The sequence below is a fragment of the Vulpes lagopus genome, chromosome 8, assembly GCF_018345385.1.
Source record: "Vulpes lagopus strain Blue_001 chromosome 8, ASM1834538v1, whole genome shotgun sequence".
In the NCBI taxonomy this organism is placed as follows: domain Eukaryota; kingdom Metazoa; phylum Chordata; class Mammalia; order Carnivora; family Canidae; genus Vulpes; species Vulpes lagopus.
The window spans coordinates 127,518,310-127,539,700 of NC_054831.1; the positions used below are offsets into that span (position 1 = coordinate 127,518,310).

General features: G+C 47.2%; 1 protein-coding gene across 1 annotated transcript; it reads left to right on the top strand.

Moving 5' to 3' along the window:
• The first annotated feature begins 12,953 nt into the window (after positions 1 to 12,953).
• On the top strand, positions 12,954 to 20,987 carry MUL1 (mitochondrial E3 ubiquitin protein ligase 1). The gene is made up of 4 exons (XM_041768013.1): positions 12,954 to 13,206; positions 16,559 to 16,646; positions 17,050 to 17,170; positions 18,975 to 20,987. Exons 1-4 carry the CDS (start codon positions 13,087 to 13,089, stop codon positions 19,702 to 19,704), a joined length of 1,059 nt encoding a protein of 352 aa, XP_041623947.1. The 5' UTR covers positions 12,954 to 13,086; the 3' UTR covers positions 19,705 to 20,987.
• Positions 20,988 to 21,391: the final 404 nt, after the last annotated feature.

Consider the following 21,391-nt stretch of genomic DNA (forward strand, 5'->3'; position numbering starts at 1 on the left):
GGGATCCCTGGGTGGCTCAGTGGTTGAGTGCCTGCCTTTGGCCCAGGGCACAATCCTGGAGTCCCGGGATCGAGTCCCACGTCGGGCTCCCTCCGTGGAGCCTGCTTCTCCCTCTGCCTGTGTCTCTGCCTCTCTCTCTCTCTCTCTATCATAAATAAATAGATAAATAAATAAATAAATAAATCTTTAAAAATATATATATAGTACAGTAGATGGTAGTAAGTGCTTTGGAGAAAAATGAAGCAGGGAAGTGGGTGAGGACAGTTAGTGTAGGGGAGTTAGGGTTAGCAGTTGCAATCAGGTTTAAAGGGAGTGACAAAAAAAAAGCCAAAACAATGGTGGCTTAAAAAAAACACACAACAAAAGTCCATTTCTCTATGATAGTTATAGGAAGTCCAGAATGACTTTGTATCCACTGGGCATCCAGGACCATCCCCAACGCCTGGCCTCTCCCTCATGATCCAGTATGGCTGCTGGAACTCCAGCTCTCTTGACTATATTCCAGCCAGCAGGAGGAAAGGAGGGAGTGTGGGAGGATGTGCCTCTTTATACAACCAGGATGTGTCTTATGATCACTATATATATTTATTGAAGTGTTTCTTTCCCTATTCTTAATTAAATCAAAGATGTGTTATTAAGAACATTCTCTAGAAGCTTATGTGACTCTTCTGCTTCTTCTCATTTGTCCAGAACTCTGTTGCTTAGATGGTTATACTGTTGCAAAGAGGGCTGGGAAATGAAATGCAGTTTTTATGTGCCGGGCTAAAACCAAGAGCTTTCATGACAAGGTGAGAATGGATGGGACGAATATTGGCATTCAATTAGCTGTCTCTGCCCCACGTTGTCATGCAGATTTTATTAGATATAATGCGGACAACGGATTTGGCATAGGATAAGCACTCAGTCATGTTAGCTGTATTTCTATGCACAGTTTTTTCAACATCTGTGTGCTTGGGAGCTACCTGTGCATGGTAAACATTGGGGAGATGGGGGGTCGGGGGTCTTAAGTGACTGCCCATGGCCACAGGACTGTCTGCTGGGGACTGAGTGGGTCTGCCTGGGAAAGAGCAGGGAGTCATATGGGGGAGAGAGGTGTCAGGGATGACTCTCAGGAAGTCCTCTGAGTTCCAGGGGACCTGCCCCACACTATGCCACAGCACGTGGGACATGGGTAAGGTGCTCAGTGAGTGCTGGCCACCGGCTTCTGCAGACTGAGGTCCTCTCCAGCACATGGGCCTCGTTACCCCTCCTCCCATCCCGAGAGGTGTTGGCCACACAGTTTGGTGTCTTTTCAGAATGGTTTCTCTCACTCCGATGTGCCTCTGCTCTGCTCAAAAACTCCTTGCTGCTGAGTGGAGTCCAGACTCCACTGTTCAGCAGGCTTTGATACAAATTTATTAAAGTGATCAATTAAAGGACTTCATTGATCTGCCTCTAATTTATTTTTTTCAGCCTCTTTTCCCATGACCTCTTCCCTGCCCCGAGTGGAATCTCTTCTTCTTTAACTCAATTGTTGCCTTTTTTAGGAAACTCGGGTTATGAAACTGTTATTTAAAAATAATTGTTTCAGGGTGCCTGGGTGGCTCATGGGTTAAGTGTCTGCCTTCGGTTCAGGTCAGGATCCCAGGGTCCTGGGATCCAGCCCCACAATGGGCTCCCTGCTCAGTGGGGAGTCTGCTTCCCCCTCTCCTTCTGCTGCTCCCTCTGCTCGTGCTCTCTCTCTCTCTCAAGTAAATAAATAAAAAAAAATTTTTTTAAAGATTTTATTTATGTGTTCATGAGAGACACACACACAGAAAGGCAGAGACACAGGCAGAGGGAGAAGCAGGCTCCATGCAGGGAGCCCGATGTGGGAGTCGATCCGAGGACTCCAGGATCGCCTTGGGCTGAAGGTGACGCTAAACCGCTGAGCCACCCGGACTGCCCAATAAATAAAATCTTTTAAAAATTAAAAAAAATATATTTCAATGGAAGAAACAAACAAACAAGAGCTAGAATATTTCAGACTTATAATACTAAGAGTTGTCTTTGCCCCTTTCCTGGTCTCAATCCTTTCCTGGTCTCAGACCTGGGGCCACAGGAACAAAATACATGTCCCAGATAAGGTAACCCTATTATCCCACCTCTTGGCTACAGTGATCGGTCCAGGCATGGACATGTGACCCAAGATAACCAATGTGAGATGTTCCCTGAGATTTTTCCTCAGTGCAGCTGTTGGGAAACTCTGCTAGGCACCCCCCCTCCCCACCCATATTTTGCTTGCAAGACAAAGAGCTTAACCTGGTGCTGCTTGCCACTATGATGTAATTGTAAGGAGAAGGACGAATGGTGGTAGGAGAGATGGAAGCAAAAAGGCAGAGGAACAAGGAAGAGGGAGAGGGGAAGGGGAGAAGAGAGGAGAATAAATACAGGTGCATGTGAGTTCTGGATCCATGTGCCCTATAGGCCAGTTTCACCACTGTACCTTTACTAGTTAGAATATTGTTCTGTAAACAATTTTTCCTTTTGGGCTTCAGCTAGTTTCAGTTGGGCCAGGACGAGGACTGGAACAAGGCAAGCTTGCTTATAGGTACCCGAGAATGAGTGCCTCCTTAAATTTGCATCCTAGAGTGCTCACTGGCTCACCTTTGTCTTGGCCCTCCGTTGAGTTTCACTGACTTGTAACTCAATGGATTTTTGGCCAATAAAAATTCTCCTTGTATTTTGTAGTTGCAAGTTAAAAACATATTTGTTGTTCAAATTGGCCAAGTACATCTAAATATTAATGAGTGCATCCTGAAGAACAAAGACGACTGGATCAAAGCCAGTGGATGTCTAGGCTGAGAAAGTAAACTATTCCATTTCACAGCTGCCAACGACTGGGTGGGCTGTAACACAAGCTATTACGTCAAGAATGTGGTTGCGTTGGTCAGTTGTCACTGAAAATTTCTCAGAATTCTTGTTGCTCTGGCTTGCCTTATGGTTGGCAGAGTGGACACTAATCTCCCCTTCTTTGGGTTACAGTGCCTAGAACAGTGTTCGTTGCACTGAAGGCACTCAATAAATATTTGTTGGATTGGACTGAACAGCACTCTGATCTCTGGCCAATTCTCACACCATAATGCATCTAATAGTGGCTACGCCATTCCTTCTTGGCTAGTCAGTGTTTTCTTTCCCTGACCTCAGTGGTTAGCTCGTGGATGGATATGTGACCCGAGGCAGTCCATGGGACTCAAATCCCATGAACTTTGTTGAAACTGTTGAGAAAGAGAAATCCTCTTCCGCTGTGAGGATGGGGGTCTAGGGCTCCCAGTGACCATTTTATGACCTGGGGACTGACTGCCTACGAATGGAACAGAGGAGAGAGAGAGAGAAAATGAGTCCTGATAACATGACTTATGTCCTGGAACCAGCCAGCCCTGAATGTTTCATTTTATGAACCATTCTATTTTTTTTTTTGCAAAAGCATGTTTAAGTTGAGCTTCTGGATTTGTCCCTGAAAGAACCCCCATTAATGCAGTTGTCTTTTTTATCTGTGTAGCTGTTAGAATGCCCTTGGCAGTAGTACTTACCAATGACCAATTCACTGGGATTACACCGTAAGGTTATTATTCCACTGACAAGAAGTTCAGGGGTGGAGCGCTTTCAGGCACAGTTTGATCAAAGTCCCAGCTCCACTTCTCTGTGATTCCCTTGGATTTTCTCTTTCCCATGTATTGGTCTTGGTGGCAGCAAGAGGACTTCAACAGTTGTATCACATCCAGATCCTTCGGTCAAAGGTAGGAAAGGGACCAGCTCTTTTAGTCTGTACTTAAGAGAAGACTTTTCTTGAAGTCCCCCCCCCCCAGCAGACCTTCCCTCCCAGCTTATTGGCTAGAACTGGGTCTTGTGCTCATTCCTAAGCTAACCCCTGGCAAGGGGACCAGGACCACCATGATTGGCTGAGGCTGAGGCCACAGTCCACCTCCCGCAACACATGGTCCCATAGGGGGTCCTATGTTTATCTCCTCCTCTCCAGTGTTTACAGTCTGTTTCCTCTTCGTGGTCCATCCCATCTGCTTCACACATAGACATCTTGTACACTTTATTTCTTTTTAAAAGATTTTACTTACTTATTTGAGGGAGAGAGAGAGAGAGAGAGAGAGAGAGAGAGCGAGCATGAGTGGGGGAGCAGTAGGCAGAGGGAGAAGCAGGACTTGATCCAAGGATCCCAGGATCATGACCTGAGCCAAAGGCAGATGCTTAAATGACTGAGCCACCCAGGTGCCCCACCACCTTGTACTCTTTCTGGCCACCATCATGTTTTTCTACTTCCTTCCATTAGAGTTAGATGGGCTTGGGGTTGGTAGAACTCAAAGGAAGTTTCTGAAGTGCACAGAGGGGCCCAATATCCAACCTCTTCCTCAGCGTGGTCAAAGCCTTGGGATGGCAGGACCAGGGCCAAGAAGGTGAAGTATCAGAGATACAGATGGCCATAGACTCCTGTGAGGTAGTGAGTTCTCCACCAAGGGAATTATTCAGGTGAAGGCTGGATGACCCTTTCTGAGTCAGCATAGGAGGGCTTCTCCTACTGGGAGTGAATTTGGGCTGGGTTTGCTCATTCATTTATTTATTCAACAAGTATTTATTGAGCACCTGCTGTATACCGGCTCCTGGGCTAGATACTGATAATGAAGTAAGTAACAAGAGGTATACAGCTCCTGCGCTCACTCAGCTTAGAATTTAGGAGGGGGGATGGCCCATAAATGAATCATTATACATGTAAATATACAACGGCAGGTATGCTAGGTGACCTCCAGAGTCCCCTTTGAATCCAAGATCGATGATTCTGTGTGTACACTGCTAGTTGAGTGCCTCGCACATAGTAGGTGGTCAGTAAATGTTGCTGCTCTTGTTAATCCCTAACCATAGAAGCCCTCTGGCAATACTTCCCTCCTCTGATCCTCTGTGTTATCTGTGTCTGTGTGTTACGTATTTGATTTTGGCCACACTTCAATTTTATTATTAAGCTTTTAATTTATCGTGTGACTAAGTACGTTCCCCCCCCACCCTGAAACTACAATATTAATCTACCGAATGATGCCAAACAGATCCAACTAGTTAAAAAACTAGAATTGTTCAAATGTATCAACCTCCTTGCCTGCCTTTTGCAAGCCAAGGACACAAACACTAATTAAAAGGAGAACAATCCCTAACATGTCCATAGCAGTTTCCCACACATCAGCTTATGTGGGCTGACAGCAGTCCTGGGCGCAAGGCAGGTGATATCACCCACTTTTCTGGCTAAGAGAAAACAGGCTCAGAATGGGCAAATGGCTTGTCCAGTACCTGGGGGAGGAGAATGTTTCTTTCTCCATTTTTTTTTTTTAATTGGTAAAAGTGAGAGAGCAAGCATAAGCTGGGGGAGGCGGGAGGCAGATGGAGAAGGACAAGCAGACTCCCTGCTGAGTGCAGAGCCCAACACAGGGCTCGACCCCAAGACCCTGAGATCATGACCTGAGCCGAAGAAGTCAGTGGCTAAACCAACTGAACCACCCAGGCGTCCCTCTTTCTCCTACTTTTAAGTAGCTTGAATTTATTTATTTTTTATTTTTTTTAAATTTATTTTTATTTTTTTTAGTAGCTTGAATTTAAATAGCAGAATCCAAACTGGAGGATAATCTGGGGGATCATCTACTTCTATTTCCCCATTTTACAGATGAGAGGCCCAGGAAGGTGCTGGGACTTGACAAAGACGACATTGCCAGTAAATGGCAGAGCCTAGGACTCACAGTGCTTGAGTCTCAAGCTTGCCCGATTCCCTCTTTCCGGATACTCAGGGTGCTGTTAATAACTAAGGGGGCTCCTGTACTTCCCAGGTGAGGCTGGGGGCAAAAGCAGCAACAGGTGAGGGTCATGGGCCCTGACTGCGAATAGCAAGACTGAGGCATAGTGGGGCCGCTGTAAACAGCCCAGCCTGGAGCCACAGTTAGCCTGAGCCCTCCCTCCCCTTTCCATCCTCTCACCTCCCTAGACCCCAGTCCCTTTGATCCTCCTGTTTTTTCCGGGCACTTTCTTGTGCTCCTCGCGCCTCCTTGTGGCTAAAAGTGTCCACTGCAGCACCGGCTGCCCCTGTTCCTGGGAAAAATCCCGTAAATCCTGGCTTGTGGAGGTTGAAGGAGCCTTGGAGATCATTTTACAAATAATTTCCTTTTTTTTCCCCCCGAAGTGGTAAAACCAACCTGAGTCGGGATTAGAACTCAAGAGTCCCGGTTTCTAGACCATTTCCCCAAATGGACTGTCATTGACTAAATCTTCGAATAGGAGTAACCTGTGGGGTTCCAGGTAGGACATGACTGATCAATCACTTAAGTTGTTTTTAGGGCCAAACCCTACAACTTTCATATCACCGAGCCTCAGTTCCCTCATCTGAAACTGGGAAGGAAAATAGTACCTACCGACCTTGTAGGGGAAGGAAGGTAGCATGAACTGGTGTACAGAAATCTCAGTGCCAGGCGCACCACATAGGCAGCATGGATTGTAGACCTAAATGTAAAACCGAAAACTAAAACTCTGGAGAGAAAACAGGAGAAAATCTTTGTGATCTTCGGTTAGGTGAAGATTTCTTAGGTGCAACTGAAAACATGGTCCAGAGGAGAAAAAAATTGGATAAATTAGACTTCATAAAAATCAACTACTTCTGCTCTCCAAAGACAATTTAAGAGAAGTCAAGACATGACATTGAAGAAAATACTTAGAAATCACATATTTGATTGGGGATTTCTATCCAAAATATAAAAAGGACTCTCAATAATTAGATGATAATATAACCCAACAGAAAAAAAAAAAAAAGGGAGAAAGAGTTGAGCAGACACTTCACCCATGAACACAGATGGTGGGCAAATAAGCACATAAAAATCTTCAACGTCATTAGTCATTAGAGAAATGCAAATCTTAACCACGATGAAATGCCTCTGTGCACCTATTAGGAATCTCTAAAATCAAAAGGCTGATTGTCCCAAATATTGGTAAGGGTGTGGAAGATCTGGAACTTGCATACACTGCTGGTTGGCACGTAGAATGGTACGACCATTTGGGGGAACTGTTTAGAAGTTTCTTAAAAAGTTGAATGTACGGATGCCTGGGTGGCTCAGCAGTTGAGCATCTGCCTTTGGCTCAGGTCATGATCCCAGGGTCCAGGGATCAAGTCCCGCATCGGGCTCCCTGCAAGGAGCCTGCTTCTCCCTCTGCCTATGTCTCTGCCTCTGTCTCTGTGTCTCTCATGAATAAATAAATAAAATCTTTAAAAAAAAAAAAAGTTGAATGTGCGCCTACCACATGACCCAACATTCCAGTGCTAGGAATTTACCTGAGAGCAAAGGAAGTCCATACAAACACTTGAATGTGAATGATTGAAGCAGCTTTATTTGTAGTAGTTGAAAACTAGGGACAGCCCAAATGTCCATCAACAGGTCAACAGGTAAGCAAATTGTGGTGTATTTATACAATGGAATACTATTCGGCAATAAGGAAGGGATGAACTATATTGATACAGGCAACAAGGTGGGTGAATCTCGAATGCTGATTCTGAGTGTGAGAAGCCAGGGAAGGGAGAGGACACGCTGCGTGACTCCATTTATAGAAGATTTCAGAAAATGCAAACTAAGTTATAGTGACAGAAAGCAGACCAGTGATTTTCTGGGGGTGAGGGATCCTGGGGACAGAAGAGCGGGATCGCCAAGGGATATTAGGAAACTTTTGGGGTGATGGATCTGTTCAGTATCTTAATTGTGGTGATGGTTTCATGGGTCTATACAAATGTTGAAACTTATCAAATTGTACACTTTATTTTTTTGCTTTTTAAAAAGATTTTATTTATTTGTTCATGAAAGACACAGGGGGTGGGCAGAGACATAGGCAGAGGGAGAAGCAGGCTCCCCGCAAGGAGCCCTATGCGGGACTCAATTCTGGACCCCGGGACCATGCCCTGAGCCAAAGGCAGATGCTCAACTGCTGAGCCACCTAAGCGTCCCAAATTGTACACTTTAAATGTGTGCAGTTTATCACATTTCAATAAAGCAGTTTAAAGAAAGGAAATTATAGTGCTTGGTTCATAACATACTGAGTTGAAGAGTTTCAAAGGTCAGCCCCACATCTAGAGGCGGGTACTTCTCCCGTGGTTTGCGGTGCTGATGAGGCCAAGGCCCACTCCTCCCTCAAAGGCCATTTTGCCTTCCAAAGACTTCCCATCGGTGTGCTGGAGCCTTTGATCAGTCAATGGTAAGTAGGAGCCACTGACCCAAAGAAGACTGAAAGAGAAAGTGAACCCTCTGGGCTTAGACTACTACCTCTGCCCCCAACCTGGTGCACCCTCTTTTGGGAAATCCTCAAAGCCTGCATCCTTCCATGAGCTTCTGACGGCAGCACCCTCAGATGGACTGTGGATCAGCTCGCTGACCTCTAGACAACTTGGTCCCTCCCTCTTTATCAGACTTTTCACCAACTGCTTTGAGTTGATCTTTCAGATGCTTGGACCATCTTCTCTATGAGATCGTACCCCAACACATTTCCTTTTTGCCATGGCTGTTGGGAGGCTCACAATCAAGGATGGTGTCCAACCGTAAGGATTAATTCGTCCTAGGTGCCTTGTACCAGGTAGTTTTCTGCTCCTTTCAGCTGGTTTTGTTATTGATTGATTTCTATATTTGTTTTTAATATATCTGTTTTATGGTATGTTCCATCTTAGGAAGTGATCTCGGATTCTTTTCACAAATAGATGGTTTCAACCATTGTAAAAAGGAAGAAAAAGTCTCACCTGTAGCCTGTGAGTGGTCGGGGGCATGTCCTGTACATTATCCTTGTGTCCCACCATATCTGGGAGAGTAGATTGCATGAGGAAAATGCTCATTAAAAATGTGTTGAAGGGACGCCTGGGTGGCTCAGTGGTTTGGCACCTGCCTTTGGCACAATGTGTGATCCTGGAGTCCCGGGATTAAGTCCCACGTCGGGCTCCCTGCGTGGAGCCTGCTTCTCCCTCTGCCTGTGTCTCTGCCGATCTCTCTCTCTCTCTCTCTCATGAATAAATAAAGTCTTTTAAAAAATGTGTGAATACCTTATATAATTCCTAATACTTATTATGTTAGGGGCTCTCCCAAGGGAAAGTTCTCTAAGGACACTGAGTGACAACCAGATGAGATTCTTTTCTATTTTCCATCTCCTGTGGCACCTGTCTGGTAACATCAGTGCAGGTGCTAAGATGCCTGCTTCTGTATCAGTTTGGACCCTGCTAAGTGTCTCCCTGGAGGGACAGCCTAAGAGGGCTGTGACTCACGGGGGATTGTTGCTCCTCTGAGAGGAAAGGAATGGCATAAGTCTGGTACTCGACGTTTCCAGGGGTGGCATTGTCCTTGGTAGCCCATCTCTCCCAGGTTTGCCATCCCCAGAGTCTCTGCCTGGTGCCTTAGGAACTTGACTCACTTTCTTGAAATCAGAGGCTCATCTTTACCTTATGAGTCAGTGAGGACAGTCATTCTGAGCTGGGAATGGCTCCCTAGAGACATCTGGCTGCAGCCGAAACTGCCCATCTCTCATCCTTCCTAACAAGGGCCACACGATGTACATTTCACAATGTTCCAATAGGACCGTGCTCAGCATGGCTAATGAAGGATTTCAGCTTTTGGCAAAGAAATGGCAGGGTTAGTTAAAACCGAACTATTTTGTTGAGGAGTGATGGGTCTTATGTTTTGTTTGTTTGTTTGTTTGTTTGTTTATTTCATTTTTTTAAAGATTTATTTATTTATTTATGATAGAGAGAGAGAGAGAGAGAGGCAGAGACACAGGAGGAAGGAGAAGCAGGCTCCCTGCCAGGAGCCTGACATGGGACTCGATCCTGGGACTCCAGGATCCCGCCCTGGGCCAAAGGCAGGTGCCAAACCGCTGAGCCACCCAGGAATCCCTGTTTATTTATTTATTTAAAAATATTTTGTTTACTTGATACACACACAGACACAGAATGAGTAGCAGGGAGACGGGAAGGGAAAAGGTGTAGCAGACTCCCCGCTGCACAGGGCCTCCACTCAGAGCTTGATTCCAGGACCTGAGCAGAAGACAGATGCTTAACTGACAGAGCCACCCAGGTGGCCAGGAGGAGTGATGATCTTTTAACAAACTACCAAGGAACCCATGAAAGAATGTAGAATGCAGCAAGAGGGCCCCCCAAAAGTGAGAAGCCATAAACAAGGACCCCTCGTAGTGGAGACACCACACCTGTTTTCATTTTCATGGCTCTTTTTTTGTTCTTTCCCCTGCTGTGTGCTAAGGAGACAAGAATTTTGATGATAAGAAAACAGATTAGATCATGCTGTGCTGGTTCTCAAATGGCTTTACTAGATTGCATCCCCAAAACGAGGGAGTTTATAAATTTTTGGTTTGGCTTTTAGGAGCCTACAGGATCTGATTGCAACCTTCCTTTTTCATTACTTGCTCCCTGTTCTCTGTCATCACATGTCCTGGACTTGGCCTATATCAGCCAGCTCTTGGTAGCTTTGCACTTTTGCTCATCATCTTGTTCCCTCTGCATGAAAAGATTTTCTTATTCTCATCTCTCTACTCCACCCTTTGTTCTGTTTACGGAACTCAAATTCCTTCCCTAGGGAGGAAAATAAACTGCAACTCCCTGTGCTGGTGGTGCTTTGCTTGCCCTAATTTCACTGGGTCTGGATAATAGATAACTGTCCATTTCTGCTTCTCCTCGAGACCCTAAAGAGCCAGAGGGCAGAGCCTGGCTGTATATGGTTATATCTTCTAGTGCCCAGCCAAAGGCTCAGATGCAGGAGGCTCTCAGAATCATGCGTTGGGGACTGGCGTGTTCTTCTTGTTCTTTTAACACAAAATATGCCATATATTCATGCTCAAAAAGTATAAAAGACTGAAAAGTCACTCTGTTCTCTAGCCACAAGATTCCATGTGAACAACCAGTATTATCAGCTTTTTATGAATCCTTCTAGATATATATAAACATACATATTTTTCTCCTTCCTTTTTAAAATAAATGGGATCATACTGAAACACTCACTTTACTGTGCTCATATTCATATGAGCACTTTTAAGTATACATATACATGTATTTTTAGATCTTATTTAACCAATTAACTACTGATAATGTTTCAGTTGTTTTCATTCTTTTGTTATTAAAAACAATGCTACAATGAATAATCCCATATTTGCCTTATTCAGATGTGTACACATTTACATAGGAAGAATTTCTGGAGGTGGAATTGCTAGGCCGAATAGGTGTGGGCACTTTTAATCTTGATCCTCATTGCCTGATTGTTCTCTATAAAGAATGTCCAGTTTCACACCCATCAGCAGTATATGGGAGTCTCTGTCCCTGTACCTTTTTTTTTTTTTTTTTTTTAAGATTTTATTTATTTATTCGTGAGAGACACAGAGAGAGAGAGAGGCAGAGACACAGACAGAGGGAGAAGCAGGCCCCACACAGGGAGCCCGATGCGGGACTCAATCCCAGGACGCCAGGATCACATCCTGGGCCAAAGGCAGGCACTAAACCGCTGAGCCACCCAGGGATCCCCTGTCCCTGTCCCTTTGCCAACACTATGTGTTATTAACTTTCGGACAAGTTCCATTAAAAAAAAATTAATAGGGATCCCTGGGTGGCGCAGCGGTTTGGCGCCTGCCTTTGGCCCAGGGCGCGATCCTGGAGACCCGGAATCGAATCCCACGTCGGGCTCCCGGTGCATGGAGCCTGCTTCTCCCTCTGCCTGTGTCTCTGCCTCTCTCTCTATCTCTCTGTGACTATCATAAATAAATAAATAATTAAAAAAAAATTAAAAAAAAATTAATAAAGTTAGATTTAATTTTAAGTGTATGTGTGTGTGTACCAAATTCATGATCACCTCTTAGTTGAAAACCATCAAAAAGTATCTGGGGAGGGGGGAGGGGAACAATCTGGAGATTCTAACCCCACGTTCACAGAAAAACAATTCTCATTGGATTCCAAGGATAATTAAGGACTGTGGTAGGAAAATGTCACGGACAACCAATTTCTTTAATAAAGAGACTTTACTTTTGGGGAGCAACCTACAGATGTCAGATGCCTTTTACATATATATTGCTTTTGACCAGCGGGTACATTCCTACACCTTCAAGAATTTTTTTAAAGCATAACCAGGAGGAGCTAACTTGGATGAACACCTTGCTGTTTTGGGTCAGATTTTGGGTATCTTCTGATTATTTCAGTAAGGAGATCACTAAAGAGGTCAGAAGATAGTCTGAAATCGGCTCCACAGTCGTGATTAAATAGGATTAAATAGGATGTCTGTAAACACAGACACAGAAACAGGCACCCATAAAGCAGCTGTAATTATTAGCTGACAAACAATAGGTTGTTATATGGGGGTGATGACAGATTAAGGGGCTACTTTGGTGATAAAATCTGCCCTCTTGGCTGTAAGGGCTCTGGGAGCCCAATAAATTCCTCTCTTGCACTCATCAGCAGTGCAACTGTGAGCACATCCCCTAATGTCCCCGGCCTCACTCTTCGCATCTGCAAAGTGGGAAGAAAAAAAAAAAAATTCCAAGGCTCAAGGTTTGCCCTGAGGTTAAATGTGCAACACTCCCAAGGGCTTGCTACACTCTAGTCCTCTTCTTTTCCTACCCCCCTAAAGAGGCGGAGCTTCAGGAGTCTCATTAGTCTCGGTGGAGCCCTCACGAGCCCATCAAACAACCCAACAATAACCCCAGGAAACCAGAGCGACGCGAGCTCGACCAGCACCGCCTGCGCCCCGCGCGGCTCCCAAGGGCAAAGGGTCACCAGCGACCCGCGATCTCGGACTTCCGGTCAGCCCCCTCGCCCCGCCCCTCGGCGACGGAGACCCCGCCCCCGCGGAGGCCGCCGCAGCCGGGCGGTCACCCGGGCAACGCCGTCTTCCGGTCCGCGCGGCCCCGCCCACTTCCGGCCCGGCGTCGTTGCGTCAACGCCGGGCGACGCGGAGCGGGTCTCGGGAAGGGCGGCGAGGGGGGCGCGGTTCCGGGCGGAGGGCGGCGGAGCGTGAGGGCGCGCGGCCTGACCTCGGCGTCGCCGCGGGCACCCGGGGCTCCGCGCCAGCCATGGAGAGCGGGGGGCGGCCCTCGCTGGGCCAGTTCATCCTCCTGGGCACCAGCTCTGTCGTCACCGCCGTCCTGTACTCCGTGTACCGGCAGAAGGCCCAGGTCGCCCAGGAGCTCAAGGTCAGTGCTGGGGCCAGCCTGGCCTCCGCCGGCTCGACCCTGCCCCCCGGTAACGGTGGGCCCGCCCTTCGCCTCGGGCCGGAAACTGCCCCAGGGCGGAAACCGGCTTCTGACAGGTGTCGCCCCGCCGGTCTCGGTGGGGGCGCGGCGAGCAGACTCGGGTCACGTGATAGCCGCTCCACCTGCCCCTCTTCCTCTCAGTCCCTCTCATCACCCGGAATCGCGACTGGATTACATCATTCGACAAATTCTTAGCGGGCCACCTGCTCCGCTCCAGGCCCTGGGGCTCCTGCACGGATAGAGGAGACCAAAAGTCTCTGCCCTCATGGAGATTCCAGTCTGGTACAGACAGACAAGTACATCGGGTGGGGTGACAGATGGGGAGAAAAATACGACAGAATGATGCGGGGAAGAGAGGAAATGCGGTGCCGGAGAAAGGGAGGTGTGCTATTTTAAAGAAGGTGACATTTAACAGAGCCCAGGAGGAGGTGAGGGGGACCGTGCAGGTGTCTAGGGGGAAGAACAGTTCAGATGGAGGGAACAGCAAGTGCAGAAACCCTAGACTTTGCCCATTTATGTAACCACTCAGTTCCTTGTTCCTACAGACTCTTCCTTTTTTGATGGTTTAGTTACTTTAAAAATAACACTTTCTTTCTTAGTCTGCCCTTTCTAGCTTAGCACATTCTCCTCTTGGTTTTTTTTTTTTTTCTCCTTCACAATCTTTTTTTTTTTTTTTTTTTTTTGAGGTATGGAAAATGACAGTCATCTCCAGATTGCAAATGGGGAAATTATTGAGACTCCCGGGAAAAGTCTTAGCAGCTCCTCAAGTTGGAACTTAGGTCTTTGGATTCCAAGTGTGGGATTATTATTATTTTTTCTTTTCTTTTTCCTTTCCTTTCCTGATTGACCGCATTGCTTTACTGTGACCGTCTGACTGGCCCATGAGAGATGGACCTTTTTAGGTCGGAGACAGGGTCTTACGTATGCTTTTTCTTTTCTTCTAGGTTGTAAGTCAGTGCCTGACAAGTGGTAGACGCTCAGGGAATGTTTGTGGATTCCTTTTGGCTGAAATGTCACGATACCACAGTTAGGGCTTCGCTTGACATTTATTTGAAGGATTCCTAAACCTGGCTTAGTTCATTATCACCATATTGTTTTCAGTAAAAGGGCTCAGGAGCCAGTGTGTGAAATCCCTGCCGTCGAGGGGAGTTTGGGAATGCATTTGGATCGAACCAGGTTACCAAGCAGTCAGATTTGTGGTGCAAATGGCGTCCTAGTGAGATTCCAGCTGCCCAGTTGTTTGATTATAAACAGGTTACTGCTGAAGTCATGTGCTAGGAGTGTAACTGATACTCCACTTTCTGACTCTAAAAGTCTGAAATCAGGTTGGCATCAAGCTGACTGAATGTGGGACCTTTGAAGCAGTGAACTCTCCAGGATCTATTTTTGGGTGACCTTAAAAGTTTTGCCAGTTAGTTCCCAAATGAAGTTGAAACAGCCCCTTCCTGGAAAGAGTTGGGATTCCTAATATTTTAGGTTCTGTTTTCTTGATCAGATTACAAAACTCGCAGAGTAGGTTTGAGTCTTAACCTTGTGCATCTCTCGTAGTGATGGGAATGCATATTTATTGCCTGCCTATTACGTGCCAGCCCCTGGGCTAGATTCCTTCACACCTTACACATCATTTAACACACATAAAAATCCAGTGATAGTTTTATCTCCATTTTTTTTTTTTTACAGCTTTGGCAATTGAGACTCAGGTAAACTAAGTTGCTCAAAGTCACAATAGATGGACTGAAGGTTGATTCAAGTGTCTTTCCAACCGTATTCCCTCTCCCCTTTAAAAAATTCTAACTGGCCATCCTGTGGTGGATGGTGTACCAGCTGTGTGACTTGGGGCAAAGCACTTCATATCTCTGAGCCTCAGTTTCCTTATCTGTAATTGGGGCTAATAATGTCTGCTGTATAGGGGTGGTAGGAGCATTGCATGAATTTACGCGTGTAAAGTGTTTAGCCTAGTGCCTGGTATATACAGTTGACCTTTGAACAACATGGGTTTGAACTGTGCAGGTCCACTTACACGCAGATTATTTTAAAAAAATACAGTATTATAAATGTATTTTCTTATATTTATTTATTTTTTAAAGATTTTATTTATTCCTGAGAGATACAGAGAGAGAGGCAGAGACACAGGCAGAGGGAGAAGCAGGCTCCCTGCGGGGAGCCAGATGCAGGACTCAATCCCAGGACCCTGGGATCACAACTTGAGCCAAAGGTAGACACTCAACCACTGACACCCAGGGGCCCCTTTTCATGATTTTTAAAAGATATTTTCTTTTCTTTAGCTTGTTTTATTACAGGAATACAGCATATAACCTACAAAATATGTTGATTAACTGCTTATGTTATCAGTAAAGCTTCTGGTCAGTAGGCTATGAGTAGTTAAGTATTTGGGGAGCCAGAGGTACATGCAGATTTTCAACTGTGTAGCGGGTTGGTGCCCCCAACCCCTGCATTGTTCAAGGGCCAATTGTAGTCTCTCTAAGTGATTATTCATTCACTAACTTATTCATCAAATACAGGTCGAGTGCCTGCTGTGGGTCAGACACTGTTCTCGCCACTAGGGGGACGGCAGTGAACAAGACCTGGACGCCCAGGAACTGTTCACTGGTTTTATTAATTCTCTTATTTTTGATGCAGCAGTGCCAGGCTGGGCTGGTACCCAGGCACAGCAGGTGGGAAACTGAATCAGAGGGGGTGGTAGGAGCAGAGAGGCGACAGCAGACTTCACATTGCTCGCCTGCTTGTCAGAGGGTGGGACAATGAACTGGAAAATAGGAGAATAGCTCCAGCGAACAGAGCCTTGTCCCGCAAAGGTGAAGGCTCCCCTTTACTGTCGTGTATCAGTGCAGAGCATGGAGTGATGCAGGCCTGCTGAGGGGAACACCTGCCATGGCCCACGCACTGGTTTTGTGCTTTACACATAAGCTCTTTGGATGCATGCTTCTGTGTCGTCAAGAAGAGATTAAATTGTGTTCAGTCCATGGCATGGAAACGGATAAGTACCTTTCCAATTTTCACTAAAAAAAGCTAAATGAAGAGGAGGGTATGTTTCCGTTAACTGAAGAAAGAATGTCAGTGGCACCCCCATTCTAAAGGTGACAGATGCCTGATTCTATGGTGAAACTTCTGGGGCACAGCTTGGGAATGTGATTCTCTATAATCTCCTTCCTGCCTGATTTCCTCATTCTCTCAACATGAAAAAAGTAAATAGTCTTTTTCTTGTTGGGCCTGTAAGTGTGATAGAACATGCAGTATTCAGCAGCCAGTTGAATGTGTCGTTTGCTTTTAGGGAGCCAAAAGAATCCACCTGGGCGAAGACTTAAAGAGCATTCTTTCAGAAGCTCCAGGAAAATGTGTGCCTTATGCTGTAATTGAAGGTATGTTTATTTATTGGCAAGATTTAAAACTTCCTCTTCTCAAAGTTTGATAAAAGTCTTGGCCGATGTGAATGGCCTTTTGTGTGGGGCTGTGGTCCAGAACTTGGACTTTGGGATCAGAAAGACCCAGGTTATTACTCTGTGATCCTGGCACAATTACCCAACCTTTCTGAACCTCCCTTATCCCATCTGAAAAAGAATTCCTGTCTTTTAGGGTGGCTGTAAAGCTGAAATGTTGGATCCATGTAAAGTGCTTAGCAGAGTACCTGCAAACCATAACTTACTGTGATACCATTTTCATCATTTTGATTAACTGAACTCAAGCTAAAATCAAAATTTAAATCACCTTAAAGGGAAGGGACAGAGCAATTCTTCAGAAGTAAAATCATTTGTTTCCATTTAGGAGCTGTTCGATCTGTTAAAGAAACACTTAACAGCCAGTTCGTGGAAAATTGCAAGGGAGTGATTCAGCGGCTGACACTGCAGGAGCACAAGATGGTGTGGAATCGGACAACCCACCTTTGGTACGTACCCTTTCTCCCCTGGCCAGGCCTCACAGCTGGTTGGCTCAAATGCTGGTGTCCCGGGCACTGTTTCCATGTCTTCAGATTCCCTTGAGACAAGGCCCAGACCAGTTTCTTCATGCTGACGGTATTCTTGCCTGCGGTCTGAGGACCTCTTATATCAGAGTCACCTAGGTATCTTGTTCAAATGGAGATTCCTGGGCTCCATCCCAGACCTACCACGCCAGAATTTCTGGGATGGGAGGCCTGGAATCTGTTGGTATGCTCACTGAAGTGTGAGAACCCCTGATTTATGGCATGGATTAATGAATTCAGTATTTATTAAAACAATGGAAAACCATTTTTCCTACCAATCCTAGTAGATTTTTTTTTTTTGTCTTTTGTATTATAGTAAGAATGCTTAACATGAGACCTACCCTTCTATTTTTTTTTAAGATTTGATTTTTTTTTTTTTTTATTAGCAAGCTTGAGCAGGGGTGGGGGGGAGGGCAGAGGAAGAGGAAGAAGCAGACTACCCATGGAGCAGAGAGTCCAATGTGGGGCTTAATCCCAGGACCCTAGGATTATGACCTGAGCTGAAGGCAGACGCTTAATGGACTAAGCTACCAGATGTCCCATGAGATCTACCCTATCAATACATTTTGGAGTGTAGCATACAGCACATCTCTAGAACATATATATATATATATTTTTTAAATTTATGATAGTGAGAGAGAGAGAGAGAGAGGCGCAGAGACACAGGCAGAGGGAGAAGCAGGCTCCATGCACCGGGAGCCCGATCTGGGATTTGATCCCGGGTCTCCAGGATCGCGCCCTGGGCCAAAGGCAGGCGCCAAACTGCTGCGCCACCCAGGGATCCCCTCTAGAACATATTTATCTTGTATAACCAACACCTCGTACCCACTGAACAGCAACTCCCATTTTCTTCCACCCCAGCCCTTGGCAACCACCATTCTGCTCTCTGTTTCCGCAAGTATGACTATTTTATTTTATTTTATTTTTTATTTTTTTTGAAAGAGAGAAAGAGAGCATGTACCTGCATGCATGAGCAGGGGAAAGGGCAGAGGGAGAGAGAGAATCCACACTCAGCACAGAGCATGACGCGGGGCTCTATCTCATCACTCTGAGATCATGGCCTGAGCTAAAATCAGGAGTGGAACGCTTAACAGACTGAGCCCCCCCAGGCGCCCCTGAGTATAACTATTTTAGGTCCCTCATGTAAATATTTGTCTTTCTGTGCAGTGGCTTAGTTCTCTTAGCATAATGTCCTGCAGGCTCCTGCCTCTTGTCACGGTCACATATGTAGAATTTCCCTTCTTTTTTATGGCTCAGTAATGTTGCACTGTTGTGTATCACATTTTCTTTCTTTGCTCATCGCCTGATGGGCAAATAGGTTGTTTCCATGTCTTGGCTCCCGTGAATACTGCAGTAAACACGGAGGTACAGATAACCTCCTGAGACCCTGATTTCAGTTCTTCAGGATGCACACCCAGAGAAGTGGGGTTGCCAGATCATATGGTAGTATGTGCTTAATTTCTTAAGGATTTGGATACTTATTTGAAAGTGGCAAAGAGAGATAAATGGTAGGCTGGTCTCTGACAGCATTTATTCGCCAATGATGCTGCCTGGGAACCTGAGCAATGGATCTGCCTTATGAGGAGGCACTAGGATAATAGTGATCGGTGCATACTCTTGCAGTTCTTTCAGACTCTGTCCTGTCCCGCATTTAGGCCATCCCCTGTCTGCTTGGGTTTGAGGTGTTTGCTGTCCTTTATTTTTATCTTGGGTTCTCTCCTTGTTTTAGGAATGACTATTCCAAGATCATTCACCAGAGGACCAACACGGTGCCCTTTGACCTGGTACCCCATGAGGATGGTGTGGGCGTGGCCGTGCGAGTGCTGAAGCCCCTGGACTCGCAGGATCTGGGCCTGGAGACAGTGTACGAGAAGTTCCACCCCTCCATCCAGTCCTTCACCGATGTCATTGGCCACTATATCAGCGGCGAGCGGCCCAAAGGCATCCAGGAGACCGAGGAGATGCTGAAGGTTGGCGCCACCCTCACAGGGGTAGGCGAGCTGGTCCTGGACAACAACTCCGTCCGCCTGCAGCCCCCCAAGCAGGGCATGCAGTACTACCTGAGCAGCCAGGACTTCGACAGCCTGCTGCAGAGGCAGGAGTCAAGCGTCAGACTCTGGAAGGTCCTGACGCTGGTCTTTGGCTTCGCCACCTGCGCGGCCCTCTTCTTCATTCTGCGGAAGCACTACCTGCAGCGGCAGGAGAGGCAGCGCCTCAGACAGATGGAGAAGGAGTTCCAGGAGCACGAGGCCCAGCTGCTGAGCCGTGCCAAGCCCGAGGACAGGGAGAGTCTCAAGAGTGCCTGTGTCGTGTGTCTGAACAGCTTCAAGTCCTGCGTCTTTCTGGAGTGTGGGCATGTCTGCTCCTGTGCCGAGTGCTACCGTGCCTTGCCAGAGCCCAAGAGGTGCCCCATCTGCAGACAGGAGATCACCCGGGTCATTCCCTTGTACAATAGCTAATGATCTTGAAGCCCCGCAGGTGGAGGTGAAGGGACCCCACTCCCCCTTCTCAGGAATGTTTGTCTTGAGGCCTGTAGAAGAGCAGCGATGGGGACAGCTCTTATCCCAGGTATGAATGAGGGAGGAGGCTGGGGAGCCATCCAGGTCTCACACCTCCAGCACTGGGACGTTGCCGCACCACCACAAGAGGGGACTCCCCACCTCTGGCTCTGCTTGAGAATCACAGCCCCACGCTGGGGTGGGTGTGGTAGCCTGGCATTCCTTCCTGCAACTAGAGGAGTGTGTGTGTGTGTGATTGACAACACCTCATCGCTTAGGGCCCGATCTTTTGGTCCTTTCTGGGGAACTGCTGGTTCCTGTGGACTTAAACTTTGAGTGACTCAACCAGCTGGGAGGCAGAGTCGGGCTCTGAATGTGGGGTATGCTTCACAGAGCTGTCTCTGAAGAGTCGCCTCTGAAGAGGCTGTCGCACAGCCTTTCTTCCTTTTAATGATACCCCACGTAAAAGGCCGGGCTGGACATGTCACTGTGTCCCTTTCCCCTCACCTGCTTACCTCGTAATGTGAGCACATGTCTGTCAGGACCAAAGAGTGAAGCCTGCCATCTGCCTTCTATGGAAAAGATGGAACTCTGGTCAGCAGGCTTAAGAGCGGCCACTTGAAGAGACAGTGGGACTATCCTCTGGTCCGCAGTGGCGAAGGTGGCAGCTTGGCTGCAGCCACCCTGGAGTCTCCGTGACCTAGAGGGAGGGCCGTCTGAGCACACCGTCGGCCCTGATTGGGAGTTCCCGGGGCCTGAGTGGTGAGCACTGGGCCTGGCTTTCCCTGCCTGAGGTCAGCCTGCAGGGCCTCACCACCTCAAGGAAGCAGTGAGGCTACCTGTCCCAGCCTCTTGGCCATGTCGGCTTCCCTCCCAGGCTGTCACCGAGGCAGAGTAGCCAGCCAGCACCCTAGGCACCAAGCCTTTTCTACAGTCCCGCCTCCTCACATGGAGAAGTTAACATCCCGTGGGTGGAATCACATTGCCCCTTCCTGGGTTGCTGTCCCCACCCCACCCCTGACCTGCTCCCCTTGAGTTTGTGAGTGAAAGAAGTGGGGGAGCCCTTCTCACCTCCTCCGACTAGTCCGAGGTCTTGTACACAGCTCTCATCTCCCTTCCCTGGCTTTGAATATTCATCCCCTATCCTCCTTTGTGTGGGGGAGGCGGGGGTGCTCTCAGGGGGCTGACACCTGTTCTATGCAGTGTCCAGTGTGGACAGCACAAATTAAACATGTTATAACCAAGTGGGAGCCTGTTTTTTGTCAATAAAAGTTCGGTGGCTTGGCTGAGGCTTGCCCAAGATGGAATCGAATTTCACCGCAGTGGAATGATCTAGAGACCATGAGGCCTTGTGTGTGTCTTCCTCAGCAGAGAGGTGGTCTGGGGCTCCTACAGGTGGAGTGTGGCTTGGCGAGGTGGAGGCCTGGGGGCAGGTGTCCTGGAGAGCAGCCTGTAGGGGGACCTCGCCTCACTAAGGACGTCGTCGTCGTCTTTTTTTTTTTTTTTTAAGATTTTATTTATTCATGAGAGAGAGAGGCAGAGACACAGGCAGGGGGAGAAGCAGGCTCCATGCAGGGAGCCCGACGTGGGACTCGATCCCGGGTCTCCAAGATTACACCCTGGGCTGCGGGCAGTGCTAAACTGCTGA